At 41.4% G+C, this 15,890-nt stretch overlaps 1 protein-coding gene across 1 annotated transcript in view; it reads left to right on the top strand.

The window, feature by feature from the left end:
• The window catches only part of PSIP1 (PC4 and SRSF1 interacting protein 1), a 53,230-nt gene extending 37,553 nt beyond the window's left edge, over positions 1-15,677 (top strand). The window contains exons 10-15 of the mRNA XM_054397376.1: positions 2,679-2,734; positions 3,873-3,943; positions 9,423-9,524; positions 10,221-10,434; positions 12,180-12,291; positions 15,531-15,677. Of these exons, the coding sequence (XP_054253351.1) occupies positions 2,679-2,734; positions 3,873-3,943; positions 9,423-9,524; positions 10,221-10,434; positions 12,180-12,291; positions 15,531-15,591 (616 nt within the window). The 3' untranslated portion in view covers positions 15,592-15,677. The remainder of the gene's footprint in view (positions 1-2,678; positions 2,735-3,872; positions 3,944-9,422; positions 9,525-10,220; positions 10,435-12,179; positions 12,292-15,530) is intronic.
• The last annotated feature ends 213 nt before the right edge of the window (positions 15,678-15,890 follow it).

Genomic DNA, 15,890 nt, shown 5'->3' with positions numbered 1-15,890 from the left:
GAATGGCTGGCAGAGAAAAGGAAAGCCAATCTGGGCTGCAGATCTGTGGCAAGACATTGCTGCTCACATTGAAAGAATCCCAGTGAAAGTGAGACACATCGATGCTCACATTCCTAAGAGCAAAGCTACTGAGGAACAACAACACAACCATCAGGCAGATCTAGCTGCAAGAGTTTCCCAGGTGGACACAAACTCTGATCTTGATCCTGATCTTGACTGGAAACACCGAGGTGAGCTGTTCTTAGCTCGGTGGGCCCATGACTCGTCAGGACATCAAGGCAGAGATGCAACCTACCAATGGGCTCGTGACAGATCCATTGACATTTCCATGGATGCTATCACACAAGTCATCCATGACTGTGACATTTGTGCTGCTATTAAGCAGGCAAAGCGGATCAAGCCCTTGTGGTACGGTGACCGATGGTCCAAGTCCAAGTATGGTGAAGCCTGGCAGATTGACTACATCACTCTACCTCGTTCTCCATCTGGTAAGCAGTATGTGCTGACTATGGTAGAGGCAAGCACTGGATGGCTGGAAACTTATCCAGTTCCTCATGCAACTGCACGTAACACCATTCTTGGTCTGGAAAGACAAATCCTGTGGAGACACGGAACTCCAGAGAGGATTGAGTCGGACAATGGAACTCACTTCAAGAACAATCTTGTAAAAAACTGGGCCAAAGAGCACGGCATCGAGTGGATATTCCACATTCCCTACTATGCACCAGCTGCAGGGAAGATCGAACGCTACAACGGTTTGCTGAAAACCACTCTCACAGCCATGGGGGGTGGATCTTTGAAAAACTGGGAGAAACATTTAGCACAAGCAACCTGGTTGGTGAATAGTAGAGGTTCAGTGAATCGAGCTGGACCTGCCCAATCAGATTTGTTGCGAAAGGAAGAAGGTGATAGAGTTCCTGTTATCAGAGAAAAGAATCTGTTAGGCAAAACTGTTTGGGTATTTTCTCCTTCAGGAGAGGCCAAACCTGTCCGAGGGGTGGTTTCTGCTGAAGGTCCTGGTCACACCTATTTGGTGATGCAAGAAAATGGTGAAATTCAGTGCATTCCACAAAGAAATCTAACTTTGGCTAAGAGAGGTTAGATTCAGAGTGTTGCACAGATACAGCATCGCGCCCATGAGGAGAGTTCATGAGATCTACGGTGCACGAACCCTGAGAGCCCTGAGTCACCTGAGAGTCCCTGTTCCTTTCTTTGCTCCATCTGCAAGGAATCAAGCTGTTTGCTGTTTTTCCTGTGATTTGACTCTTTTGAATCATCTACATCTGAAATAGCTGGAATGGACTATGGTCTTTATTCACCTATTGTTGTAGATATTATTTTAGATTAGATAAATGATAGTAGCAGCCAATGGAATTGTTTAGAAGGGGTGGACTGTGGTGGTTTGAAACTGTCTTTTTAATTTTTCCTTGCAAAGTTCAGAACAGAGAAAGTGAAAGAATGTAAATAAGTCACTATTGGGTGTAAGAAAGCAAAATAACGATTGTTCTAAACACTTCCATTGGATAGATAGAAATGTTTAAGAACTATTACCCAAAACAAAGTAGGCATTCTGCACATTCTGCGTTCGGCAGTGGGGGCAGTTGCTGGGCTGTCTGGCTGCTGTTTCTTCTTCTCTTCTGGCTGAAGATAACACGTACTGACCTTGGCAGCTAAGTTAACAACTTTCTGCTCTAACTAAACTCTGCTTCTCTGTCCAGGGGGGCCTGGGGGGGAAGCTCCTGGGAGAGGGAGGCCCCTTTGGGAGGGTCCCCTTGAGGGGAAGCAAAGGGAGATCGGTTGTGCTTTTCTGTTGATTGTATATATTTGTAAATGTTGTGAATTTTGTATATTTGTACATATTCATTGCATTTCATCTGCTTGTAAATACAGCTTTTCATTTGCTTCCAGACTGAGCTAGCCTGGTTATTGTCGGTGGGGGGGAATTTCAGCTCACACCGACACACCCTCTGTAAGATAAGACTGAGGAATTTGTGATCTCTGAACAAAGAGTTCAAAAATTTGTTTGAAAGACTTCTGCCTGTTCTGAGGTAGAGGCAAGTTTTGTTTTGTTTTTCTTGAGTCTCAGCTTTATTTCAGTGATAATGAGCATGTCATAAATCCTTTTCCTTTATTAATGTTTGCTTCAAGAATAATGTCACTGATAACATTTATGGTTAGTCACAGAATACTTAACACAGTGATAATGAATTATATGGGAAAATCAGTTCCTGTGTGACATATTGTGACTAATTGATCTCTCCATAATTCCCTATTGTAATGTTGCAAAAGGTTGTATTCTTCTAGTCATCACAATAAAAATATTTTCTTTATCCATACGTTAGTTCAGTACAGTGCCGTTTTCCCAATTCGTACACGCAACCAAAACAGAGTCTGGAAAGGTGAATTGTTTTCAAAACCCTTTCAGCATTTGAAATCCATTCTCTGCTTCTAAGGAGAAATGTCTTCCAGTATGAAGGATTTAACAACAGTATCTCAGTTAACTAATTTTGTTACTTTAAGTCTTTGAAAACCGGGGTTTGGCTCTTTGTGGTTTTGCATGCAGACGATTCAGTGAGTTAATATTCAAAAGACTGCGTCTCATCTGAAAATGGGAGGATAGGGAGAAACTGAAAACTAGACTTCACAATACTGTAACAATATTTCTGTGTTTTTGGTAGGCAGAGTAAAGAAGAAATCAAGAAAACAGAAATTAAGAAGATGGAGAAGAAGAGAGGTTAGTTTAAAGAAGCTGAACAGTTTCTTTTTGGGGGGGGCGTGGGGGGCATCTTAAAGTTTGAACAGAATTACTTGCCTGGATAAAATAGTCTAATGCTGAGGGTGGCTCTGGGCTGTCAAACCTAGGTCCCTGCAAAGTGCATTCTTGTTCTTCTGTGTTCTTCAGTACAGCAGAACAGGTCTTTGCTATTCCCCTTTTACTGTCATTCGATGTTTAAAACCTCAATGATTTCTTCTGTCTGTGAACAAGAAACAAAAAGCTATTGTTCCTTGAAGTGAATCACTTTAATTTTTCCCTCCGTTTTTTCATTCTGCCTTCTCATTATAATCTGAGGGACTTCCTGAAGTATTTAGATACTAAGCAGGAGGCTTGCTCTTTTGAAGCAAGAGGCTTAGATTCAGATTACTGTGGTCTTGTCTTCTAACCCACGCTTGCAAACTGACCTTCATAGGGATAAGCCATTCTTTTTTTAGTTCTCCTATCTTTAAGAGCAATCCAAACCACTGTATGTAGTTTGTGGTACAGTAGAGATCCAGTGACAGAGTGTCTAACAAACCCAGTGTTGGCAGGGGAAAAAAGCCTATGCAAACCCATCCAAGATGGATTGAACTTGAAGGAAACTGATTGTGTGTGGAAAAAATCCCAATAGGGATGCAGCATGGTTATTCCTCTTGCAAACCTGCAGGAGCATGTGTACTGAGAACATTTTATTTTGATGTATTTGGACTGTAATTGAATCATGTTCAAATCCCTGAAAACAAAACCATCAATATCGAGGTGTTTTGGCATTAAAGGTTTTCCAACTTCGAACTCTTAGTATTTATTGAAATTGCCTTTTAACCTGGCCAGCAATTAGAGGGTGATAGCTATATATTGAAATAAGAAATTATTTTCAATTTGTAACTCCTAAGGAGAAAAATGTGTAGGTTGCTAATGGTGTCTGACTTTAAAAAGCTATTTCTGATTGTAACCCTGTGGCGTATTTAAGTGCGCACCTGCATCATTATCTGATGTAGAGTGCCTGCCCATATTTTTCTGCATTCTCTGTGAAGTTCAGAATTGTAGAGAGTTTCCTAGAAAAAACTAACCTGATGTGATTATCAAATATTTATGCATATTCTTTTTTAATCTTCAGAAACATCAATGGATTCTAGGCTTCAAAGGATACATGCAGAAATTAAGAACTCCCTGAAAATTGATAATCTTGTAAGTTTTGTTTGTTTTTAAACTGATTTATGTGTGTAATTTTAGTAGGAAATACTTGGCACATGTTTGTTTTTAATCAGCATTCTGAGAACAAATGGCATTTTTTCAGTTTGAAAGGTAACTTCTGCTTAAATGAGGTGACTGGACATTAAAAGATCAATGTCAGCAAGTAAAATCGGGTTTGTTTGAAAATACTTCATAATAAATTATGTACTGGAAACGTTCAGATGGAATTATGGCAAATGAAGCATCTGTGCCAGCTCTGCCTGAGCCATGGAGAATCACAAAAGACCCCAGTTGAAGCAAGGACAGATGATTATACTGTCCAAGCACAGAGAGATGAGCTTAGGAAAGCCAAAACCCATCTGGAGTTAAATATGGAGAGAGACAGAAGAGACAACAAAGCTTCAAGTATGTCGTCAGCAAAAGGAAGACTGAGAAAATGTGGACAGGATACTTAACAGGGTGGGGGATGTAGTGAAAAAGGACAAGGTACTTCTTGCCTTCTTGACTTTGTACATTTCCTTTCAGGAATCACAGGTCCCTGAGGCTAATGCAAAGTCTAGGACAGGAAGGACTTGATGCTTAGCGGACAAGGATCAAATTAGGAAACATTTAAGCTACGAGGGACCTGATGTTGAGTAAATGGAGGAGTGCTGTGGGAGCTGGATGGTATTGTGTATCCACACAGCCTCATTTTGAAAAGTCATGGTGATCAGGGGAAGGACTGGAAGAAAGCACATGTCACCCTCATCTTCCAGAAGGAGGACCTGGGAACCTGCAGGCCAGTCAGCCTTGCATGGATCCCTTGGAAGGTGGTGGAGCAAATCCTCCTGGAAGTTGTTTCCAATCATGAAGGACAGTAAGCTCTCTGAGAGTTGGCAGCATGCGTTAATGCAGAGGAAATCATGCTTGGCCAAACTGACGTCCTGTGAGATGACTGGCTTGGTGGATGAGGGAGAGCAGTGAGCATTGTTAATATTTATTAAGTTTAAAAAGGCTTTTGATACCGTCTTTCATAGACTTTCATAGACTTTAATTTGCTTCTTAGACAAAATAAGTGGATAGCAAGGTAGACTGAAAATTGGCTGAACTACAGGGCACAAAACACTACACTCAGTGGCAGTGAGTCCGGCTAAAGGCAACTCATTAGTAGTCAGTGCTGTTAAAACATCATTACAATGACTAGGATAATGGGACAGACCACACCAAAGCAAGTTTAAAAATGGTACAAAACTGAAAGATTTGGTGGGTGTACAGGCTGCAGATACAGGCTAATAGGATGATGTTCAACAAAGGTTCAGGTTCTGCACCTTAGCCTTTATGTACTGCTGAAAATAAGAAGATTCTCACTACTATTATTAACTGGCCAAGGAGAGGTGTGAAAGTGACTTCAGTCTGAGGACTTTTCCTAACTGTTCACAGAATCACAGAATCAACGAGGTTGGAAAAAACCTCAGAGATCAAGCCCAACTTACTACATAATACCACCTGACGACTAAACCATGGCTCCAAGTACCACATCCAGTCTTATTTTTAACACCTCCAGGAACAGTGACTCCACCACCTCTCCAGGCCGCCCATTTCACTGGACAATTGCTCTTTCTGTAAACAACTTTGTCCTCACCTCGAGCCTAAACCTCCCCTCGTGCAGCTTGAGACTGTGTCCTGTTGTTCTGCCAGTGGTTGCCTGGGAGAAAAGACAAACCCCCATGTGTCTGCAGCCTCCTTTCAGATAAAGAGCAATGAGGTCTCCCCTGAGCCTCCAGGCTAAACAAACCCAGCTCCCTCAGCCTCTCCTCACAGGGCTTGTGCTCCAGACCACTCACCAGCTTTGTTGCCCTTCTCTGAACACATTTGAGCAACTCAATATCTTTCTTGAACTGAGGGGCCCAGAACTGGACACAGTACTCAAGGTGTGGTCTAACCAGAGCTGAGAACAGGGACAGAATGATCTCCCTGCTCCTGCTGGCCACACTATTCCTGATGCAGGCCAGGATGCCATTGGCCTTCTTGGCCACCTGGGCACACTGCTGGCTCATGTTCAGGCAGCTGTCAACCAGTACCCCCAGGTCCCTTTCCACCTGGCTGCTCTCCAGCCACTCTGACCCCAGCCTGTAGCTCTGCATGGGGTTGTTGTGGCAACTGTGTAGAACCAAGCACTTAGATGTGTTAAATCTCATGCCCTTGGACTCTGCCCATCTGTCCAGCCTGCCAAGGTCCCTCTGCAGAGCCCTCCTACCCTCTAACAGATCAACACCTGCTCCCAACTTGGTGTCATCTGCAAACTTACTGATGATGGATTCAATCCCCTCATCCAGATCATCAATAAAGATATTGACCAGGACAGGGCCCAACACTGATCCCTGGGGGACACCACTAGTGACAGGCTGCCAGCTGGCAGTGGCACCATTCACCACCACTCTCTGGGCCCAGCCCTGTGGCCAGTTTTTAACCCAGCACAGAGTGCTCCTGTCCACACCACAGGCTGATAGCTTGGCCAGGAGTTTGCTATGGGGAACAGTGTCAAAGGCCTTGCTGAAGTCCAGGTAGACTACATCCACAGCCTTCCCCACATCCACCATAGAAGGGGGGGATAGGCTGGTCATAGAAGGAGATCAGGTTGGTCAGGCAAGACCTGCCCCTCCTAAATCCATATTTGCTGGGCCTGATCCCTTGTCCATCCTGTAGGTGTGCTGTGATTGCCCTCAAGATGATCTGCTCCATAATCTTGCCTGGCACTGAGGTCAGGCTGACAGGCCTTGGATTCCAGGATCCTCCGTCCACCCTTCTTGTGGATGGGCATCACATTGGCAAGCTTCCAGTCTTCTGGGACCTGTCCAGTGAGCCAGGACTGGTGGTAAATGATGGACAGTGGCTTGACCAGCTCACCTGACAGTTCTCTCAGTACCCTACGATGGATCCCATCGGGTCTCATGGATTTACGAGTATCCAAGTGGCTCAGCAAGTCTCTAACTGCTTCCTCTTGGATTTCAGGGGAATTATACTAGTCCCTGACCCAATCAGTCAGTTCAGGAGGCCAGTTAATCCTGAAGCCTTCCTGCTTTACTGTTGAAAATCAAGGCAAAGAAGGTATTTAGTACCTCTGCCTTTTCTTCATCTTTAGTTACAATATTCCCCTCCGAGTCCAATAAAGAGTGGAGGTTCTTCTTGCCCCTCTTTTTAGCATTAATATATTTATAAAAATGCTTTCTATTGTCTTTCACAGCAGTAGCCAGTTTAAGTTCTAACTGTGCTTTTGCCTCTCTAATTTTTCTCCTGCATGATCTAACAACATCCTTAAACATATCTTGAGTTACCTCCCCACCTTTCCAAGGGTGATACACCCTCTTTTTTTCCCTTAAGTCCTTCAAAAGATGCTTGCCCCTCCAGGCAGGTCACCTTCCCTGTTGGCTCATCTTTCGGCACATTGGGACAGCCTGGTCCTGTGCCTTCAAGAGTTCCCCTTTGAAGTAGGTCCAACCATCCTGGACCTCCTTGTTCTTAAGGGCTGCTTCCCAAGGTACTCTTTGGGTTAGTTGCTTAAATAAGCTGAAGTCTGCCCTCCAGAAGTCCAAAGTAAGGGTTCACACAGACTTTTTTCAGAGTACCATTGCACAGATACTGCTGAAAGCAATTCAGCCTTTGGTTTATGAGTGACTTTTGTATGAAGAGAAAATGACTGTCACTGAAGAAGTATAGTGGTATGAGAAGCATCAAGCTGCTCCAACTCAGGAACTCAAGTGTTGTGTTGGATGTTAGAGGCAAGGTTTGGCAGTAGGAGCAGAGTGCTTGCCCCATGCTGGGGACAGTCTACTCCACTTGGCTCCAGGGGACCCAGTGCAGGGCATGGTTGATTCCCTAAACCAAGATTCTAGTGCCTATGTGAAAACCTAAGAAAAGGCAAAACACACTGGGCAGAGAGAGGGAGAAAGGAAGAAAGTGAGACACAGCAGAGGGAACCACCAGGGTCAGAGAAGGGAGGAGGTGGTCCATGTTGTTGGAGCAGGTACTCACCTGTAGTATGCAGAAGAGACCACAAAGGAGCAGATGTTCATACTTGTGGCCTGTGGAGAGCCCAAGGCAGACTGAGGGAAGAAATTGTAGAGAGGAACTGTGATGTACCATCTCTCCCCACTGCACTGCTTAGGGTTGTGCTAGGGAGGGGAGTCTGGAGTGAATTTAAGCCATGGGAAAGTGAAAAAGTGTTGATTTAATGTTTGTGTTTGTTTATCATGACCCAAATCTATCCCTAAGTAGAGCCTGTTTTGCCCACAACAGTAACTGGTAAGCAATTCCTCTGTCTTTATCTCAAACTATGAGCTTTTGCAATCTATTTTTCTCACCCTGCACTGTTGAGGAGGCAAAGATGAGTTGGGTGTCATCTGGCTGGTGTCCAAGACTGACCCACCAGCATTAAAAGGAAACCTTAGTTTCCAGTGTGGCCTGTCTATGCCAATACTTTGTCTTAAAAACATAGTTCACTATAATTAAAATTTAGAAAGCTTTTACTTCAGAAATTAATGGTTTGGCTTCAGTAAATCACTCTGTCCTTGGCTAGATAGTGAATTCCCCTAAAACAGTAAAAAAAAAAACCCAAACCCCAAACAGAAACCCCTCCAAGCCCCAAAAACGCTCTTGATTCTGAGGTGTAATGGAGCAAATACCTTAGAATACTGGGAAGAACACACAGAGCTACAACAAGGACATTTAGTTTATCATAACTGTACTTAGCAAGTAAACATGATCAGAATTCTGCTGAGCATAGTCCCAATATCTTCATTTGGGACTCTGATGCTTGATTTGGGGATTTGATACTTCGATACTTTGCATTGAGAACAGGAGCAACAATTTTATAGAAGATGCAGAGTATTTTTATAGCCTGTGCTGGCAATAAATAATTCTAAATAGGAAGTAAAATAAGCAAGACTAGCTGAAGATAAGGGAAATTGAGAATTAAGTATTACAGGAAGAAGACTTTAATACAGGAGTTCTTAGAAATGGATGAGAAGCTCACATCATTACTTCTGAGTGTCCTGCATAGTGTTATTTGTCAGACTTCTAACTGAAAAATCTACAAAGATACAGTTCTGCATGTTACCTGCAGCCCACTGGAGGTGCTTCACTTTCTTGTCAATAGCAAGTCAGTTGGGCAGAATTGTGTATAGGAAAGACTATGGAGAACAGCTTCAAGCATGGAAGTGCTAGAATTGTGAAAGTAGCAAAAAGATTGAGATTGTATTTCTGAAAGTAACGAATAATTTTTTAAAATTATGGTATTAAAATACCGTCTGTCTTTTGTTATGGAAGTAGCTGAATGGCAACTTACAGTATTTTTTGTTTGAAAGTTTGTACAAGCTGTTCTAAAATATTAAGGATGTTACAGGAAGGTATCACTGAGCATGGAAATTAATTTAGTCTGGTTAATTAAGGATTATTAAGATGTAAGTTTTCAAACTAATTTCATGTTTATATACAGGATGTGAACAGGTGCATTGAGGCTCTTGATGAGCTTGCATCCCTTCAAGTCACAATGCAACAAGCTCAGAAACATACAGAGATGATTCTGACTCTAAAGAGGGTGAGTTCTGCAATATTAATCAAAGTAACCTGACTGTTTTCTTAAAATGGTATTAGCATTATTTACCTCTGCAGTATGGTGTCCAGATCTGGTCAACACAGCTCAAGAATAATGTGGACAGACCAGAGAAGGCCCCAAAGGAGGGCTATGAAGACAATAAAAGGGCTTGAGAACTTGTCCTCTAAGGAAAGGCTGAAGGGATTACGTATTTTCTTCCCAGAGAAGTCTCATGGGGGATCGCATCAGCTACAAAGAGGGCAGAGGCTCTCCACAAGGAGCCACATGGAGAAGACATGGGGCAGAGGGTGCAAGTTGCATTGGGAGAGGTTCCATGTCAATTAAAAAAAAAATAGTGTGTTTGGTGGTTTGTTTGTTTTATAGTGATGTAGTGAGAACAATCAACCACTGGAACAAACTCCCCAGGACTGTGGTGGAGTCCCCATCACTGGACATCTTTTATGTTGTGATTGGACAGGAGGCTCAACAATCTTACCCAGGCTCCCTTTCCCACAAAAAGTTGGACCAGACCATCTTTCAAGGTCCTTTACAACCTGGGCTCTTCTATGATGTTGTGAGATTTTGGAGAGTGTAGAAATCTACTATTTCAGATTAAATTAAGAATTTCATCTAGTACCTGATGAATTATATAGGTGTTTAAAGTATGTGGAGACGATTGTTTTCTTACTTTGATTTCAGATAAGGAAATTCAAAGTTAGCCAAGTTATCATGGAGAAATCTACAATGCTCTACAACAAGTTCAAGACCATGTTTCTGGTTGGGGAAGGAGATTCTGTTCTTTCCCAAGTACTAAATAAATCACTTGCTGAACAGAAGCAGCATGAGGAAGCCAACAAAACCAAAGAACAGTGGAAGAAAGGAGCAAACAAAAAAACGGAAAAGGACCAAACAGGTTTGTCACTGTGTTTTTAGTTTCTTGTCATATAACAGGCCCATCAAACCTGAGCCAGCTTGTCCTTGATGCAGGAATTCTACTTGTCTTTTAAAACCTATTATGTATCTGAAATAGTTAAGGACTATACTGCTATAGCAAAGATTCAAGTTCAAAGGTATGTCTTCCATGGCTATTTTACCTTTATTGCCTTAAAGGAAGGGCTTTTGCACAACCAAGTTTGGCATTTTTTACTTCTCTGCAAATCTTCTAACCTCATGAGATAATAATAAAAAAAAAAAAAACCCAAACACAAAATCAAACAGAAAAACACATTAAACATGGCACAACATACTACCTTCCATTCCTCAAGTAGCCTTTTGGTGCCTAGGCTTTCTATCCGTGCTTTTAATTGCTTCATTTCACTCACTAGCTTCTTTCCAGATCCTGCATGCTACATGTCAACAGCAGTTTTTAACTACTTACCTACTACTTCTGTGACTCACCTTTAGTGGTTCAGTCTTAAAAGTAAAGACATAACCACTACTGAGGGGCGAACAAGCCATTATGCTTTCAGCAGCATTATTCCAGACGAATCATGAGTGTGTGTAGAAGTACAGTGTGGTATTGAAGCTCTCTCTAGGAAACATGCTCTACAAGAACCTAGGTCAGTTATAAGAAAAGCAATAAAATAGATACTTGTGGTTTTACATAGAGGAATAGAATGAGACAGACACTGAAAAGCTGTGTTGTAAATGAATATAAGTCCTTGAAGATCCTTGACCTCCACAGTTACTAGGAGCACATTCTGTTTACGGTGACCTTGAATTCTAGGAGAAGAGCTTTCGGAAAGCTTGATTTTTCTTTGTTTGCTACAAAGAGAAATTCTGGTTCCATATGTTCGTATTAATGCTCTTTTAAAAATCGAACTGCTGAACCTTTGCTGTCTTTATGAAGCACAACTGCAGAAGCCTGTGCTTCAGCTGAAGTACTGCTTCAGACTGTCTATGCTGTAACAAGGGATTATAGAATTCGTTGTTTCATTGAATTCCTTCCATGGCATTCAAGTTCAGAACTGATTCCGAACAAGTCTAACTAGATCAGCTACTAGAACGGCATCTTGAAGTGAGTCTGCTTAAAATTCACTGGCTTGTAATACTAGAGCCAAACACATGTTTATCACAGAAATTTTAAGAGGTTAAATATTGCTGCTTTGACTTCACTAGATACAACTGCTACGTAGTGGGGTTTTTTCCAGCTTGATAATTGCATGTTCTAATTAAACACTTTTACTCCATTTATAAATATTGTCTGGCATATTTTGACTACATATGTATTTGTTGGAGTTGAGAGTAAACAAGAATCCATGCAACCAGTAATCTCTCCAATTAAAGTTTCAAAAATTGCCTGACCAAACTAGAGTGGTAAAACCAGAATTTACTGCTGAATTACAACTTCTTGTCTCTTACTGCACAGAATGTAAATAGGCATTATTCCTGGTATCTGTAGTCTAGCAAGCACAGGAACTCAAAACCACATGAAATACTACAGTTGATTTCCCATTATAAAAATAAAGGAGTGAGGCTCATTGCAAGGCATTTTCAGAAAGTGAAGCTGTAGCAGTTACTTGCTTTTTTCAATGGCTCAGTATCAAGGGGAGGGTGAAACATTTTTAGTTGGTGAAGATAAAGAAATTATCTGGGGCTTTTTGTAGCAGTTTTGCTGCTTGTAGTACTGTATTCTTTCTGTGCCCTTTCATTTTAAAGGTCCAAAGGTTCTAAATGGAGGGTCTGAAGCTCAAGACACCAACCAGCCACAACACAATGGAGAGAACACTGAGGAAAAGAAAGACAGGCATGAAGCTGGCACTAAGAGAAAGTGAGTTAACCTTCCTTAAATTATGGATCTGTTCTGTTCTAGGACGATGATGTAAAATGGAGCAGCAGTAGATTGAAGTTATGTAACCTTGCTGAGATACTGTTTTCCTCCCAGATTTTCCCCTCAGCTTTAGAGATGATAATAGGAAGCAAATCTTCCATTACAGTTCTGCATGAACATTGTAAAAGTTACTTTGCTCACTGCTATGGTGCAGTCTTAAAATAAAAAAGCTTCAGGGTATCCTGTTAGGAGAAAATCAGGATGTGGTGAATCAAGGCAAAGCCTCATCTTTCTCCTATGTTTTAGATGACTTGATGTTATTAAATTGGATGTAAAGAAAGCCTGAACCAAGTCTTACAGAATGTAATGGGATTTATCAGGGGTGTTTTTGTGAAATAATGTATTCCAATCAATAGCCAAGCCACTTTAATTAGTGTTCTATAGTGTAGCTATAGAATTGCCCAAATGCAGGTGTCAGTAGGCTAGAACATAGACCTTTGAGGTTTCAGAACTCTAAAGCTCTATGGAGGTTGATGCATTTTCCTTTTCCAAGCAAGAAGTAATAAGAATGCTTGAATTTGTCAGGAGGTTAAATACTTAAATGTAAGCCTCACTGAAAAATACTGGGTTTCCAATAAGAACAAGCAGCAGTGAATCTCTTACAGAATATGAGAAATACTTAGTAGCATTTAGTAAACAATGAAGAAAAGGCCTAAAGTTATCCTTGAGCTGAATTGTTTTGTTATACCACTTATGTCTGACCACTTCTGGGTCTTGTACTCCGGGATTCCTTTTGTTCAGCAGTGTCTACTGAGACAAGATTTCCTTTCATCACTATATTCATGTGGGCCAGAAGAAACTGCAGTTGTCTGGCATTCTTTTGTTTGTCTGCCAAGTTAAAACTGTATGCATTAGTGGAATACTGACAGGTATTTTCTGTAAGATAAACTTAAGGGTTTGCTCTGTTTAAGGTGAAAATTAATTTGGTATGTACTGAGAGGTAGCCTCAGAACTATTGGCTTCTGATTACATAGCCTTCAGAAATGACATTCCCGAGTTTTCAGCTGGTGATGCCAAATATTCTGAACAAGCAGCACATTACAGGAATGTGGTGAAGGCACCAAGCACAGGTTCCTAAGGCAGCCTGATTTTTAATTAGGTTTATTTGGCCAAATCACAATATGGAACCAACTGCAGCACCTGAGTTACTTGGCATTAATGGTAAGGCATTAATGTAATTCAGCAATTACAGAATAAACTTGGCCAGGTATTTAAAAATAAAGGACTATTAAATTTGTTCTTCGGGGTGGAATTTTTTCATGCTCTTCTCCTTGTTCTTGCAGAACCTGACAATGCTTTCATTTTTGAGTGGCAGAGAGACAATCTCTGTCAGATTGCCCCTTGTATTTCTGACTAAAATAATTAAGAATATTCAAGTATGTGTGCATGAGATCTCAGTGGACATTGGTCAAAATAAGTTTAAGAATTTAAGGCAGATCGTTTAGATAGCTATGCAACATGCCTGGAGGAGGCTGTTGAACCATAAGAGTGTCTCAAAAAAGCAGCTCTGTGGCAAGACAACTTCTATTTTTAGTACTTGGGTAATCGTATCTGTAAAACTTAATGTATTTGTCTTCCATGAATGAGTTAGTGGGGATGTCCTGTTCTGCTAATAAACATCTGTCTCTTTAAACACGTGTGGTGTTCGAACTCTATGCACCCAACAGTTTGATTAAGCAAAGCAACTTGCTTTACAAAAAATCTTATAGAGTTCTTGGGAGTAGTTTCTGTGGGCTTGTGTTCATTGTGCATGGCTAACAGCTATGAACCAGATTTTGTAACACCTCTTGCAAATACTGTGCCTATCAAGAATTGCATCCACATACCTGTTCTAAATTAAAGCTACAGACTGGTGTCTGTCTGTCATATACATGTCCTTTGGGTCAGTATTTTTCATATGGTTCTATCTGCAATATTCAGTTTCTTAGAAGTAAGAAATTAGTAAGCAAGGTAGCAGCAGGACAAGGGACAATGGTCTTAAACTGGAGCAGAGTGGATTTTGGTTGGACCTAAGTGTAGGAGATTGTCCAGAGTCAGGACGTGGACTCAATATGAGTTAAAGTCCTGCTCAGCGAGAGTCAAGACATAGACCCAATTTGAGTTCAGGATCTTGCTCCTTTATTATTATAAGACACAGGCTTTTATAGTATTATGTGCTGTCCACATGAATAACGTTAACCTGCAACTGGCTAACATACATCGTTCAGGCGCCCGTTACTGGACGCTGATTGGAGTATGGTATTGGCAATGCTTTTCTGCCTTGCAGTTCCAACACCTGGCCTTATCTCCTGTTTACTGCTCTGCCAAGCTTTCTCTTATCAGCCTCTCAAGGACATGTCACCCTGTTAGTTTAGCTTGGATTGTGCAGCTCATGGCCTTTTATCTTCTGGCCATTTCTCTACACCTAAGGAAGTTCTTTACAGCAAGCATGGTAAAATGCTGGAACAGGCTGCCCAGGGATGTGGTTGAGGCCCCGTCCATGGAGACGCTCAAGATCAGACTTGATGTGGCCCTGGACAGCCTGACCTAGTTAGGAGTGGGAGGCTTGTAAGTATGAACCAATAACCAATATTGAGACACACCTGCAGTTCCTATTCCTGTCTCCTAAGCAAATAATTTGTAAACTTCTCAAATCACAGGGCTGTGTGTACAGTTGTAAGTAACTCCCTTCGGTAATTAGAGATAAGACATGGCTGTACCTTTCTGAAGAGGTACTTAAGAAATGTGGGGACACAGAGAACATGTAACTTAATACTCCTGAAGTGATTGGCACTTAAAAACATCTTTCTGTTCTCATTTGGTATAAACACATACTGCTTCCTGAGGTCACCTTGCTGTTTGGGACACATAGTGGATTTATACCAGGCTACTAAAAAACTAAGTTGCTAAAGTATGTTAAACCAGTGTGCTTTTCCACGTTAGCAGACTTAATTTGGCAGCAGACTGGGGAAAATCTGTGTGAATGGAACACAAATCGACTTCTGAATGGCTGTCATTCACAGCCAGTTCTAGGCATTGATGTGATGTTAATGGCTCACCAGCTTCACACTTAGGGGCAATGAGTGAGAGAGCAGATGGGACAGCTGGCATCCCTAACTTCCTTTCTCCAGACTGTCTGGAATAAGTCTTACACTCAGTATTTTTACAGAGTCATTAATGCTGCTTTATTTTGTTTCCAGGACATGTGAAGAAAGAGAGCTTGAAAAGACAGCAAAAGATTCGGCCTTTGAAAGCAAATGACACCGCTGGAGTAATTTTTTAAAACACAAATTTAAGGGGATAGTTAAGATTTGCATTTGAAATCTATAGACTGCTGAAAGTTTAAAATAATTTTATAAGCATAGTAAATTTTGTGGAATAAAAGCCCCTTCGTAATCTTGGGTTTAAAGTATTTAAACACTTTCGCCAAGTTTCATCCAGTATTAACAGGTAACACATTTCAAAATATTAAGTTCCACTTAGAAAACAAATGCTTACATGTTACATGACTTAGAGTTGTAGTATATTTTTACCTGACTACTGTATGTTTGTCTAGCAGG

Source organism: Indicator indicator, chromosome Z, assembly GCF_027791375.1.
Source record: "Indicator indicator isolate 239-I01 chromosome Z, UM_Iind_1.1, whole genome shotgun sequence".
NCBI lineage: Eukaryota > Metazoa > Chordata > Aves > Piciformes > Indicatoridae > Indicator > Indicator indicator.
This window is presented reverse-complemented; position numbering and strand designations above follow the sequence as displayed.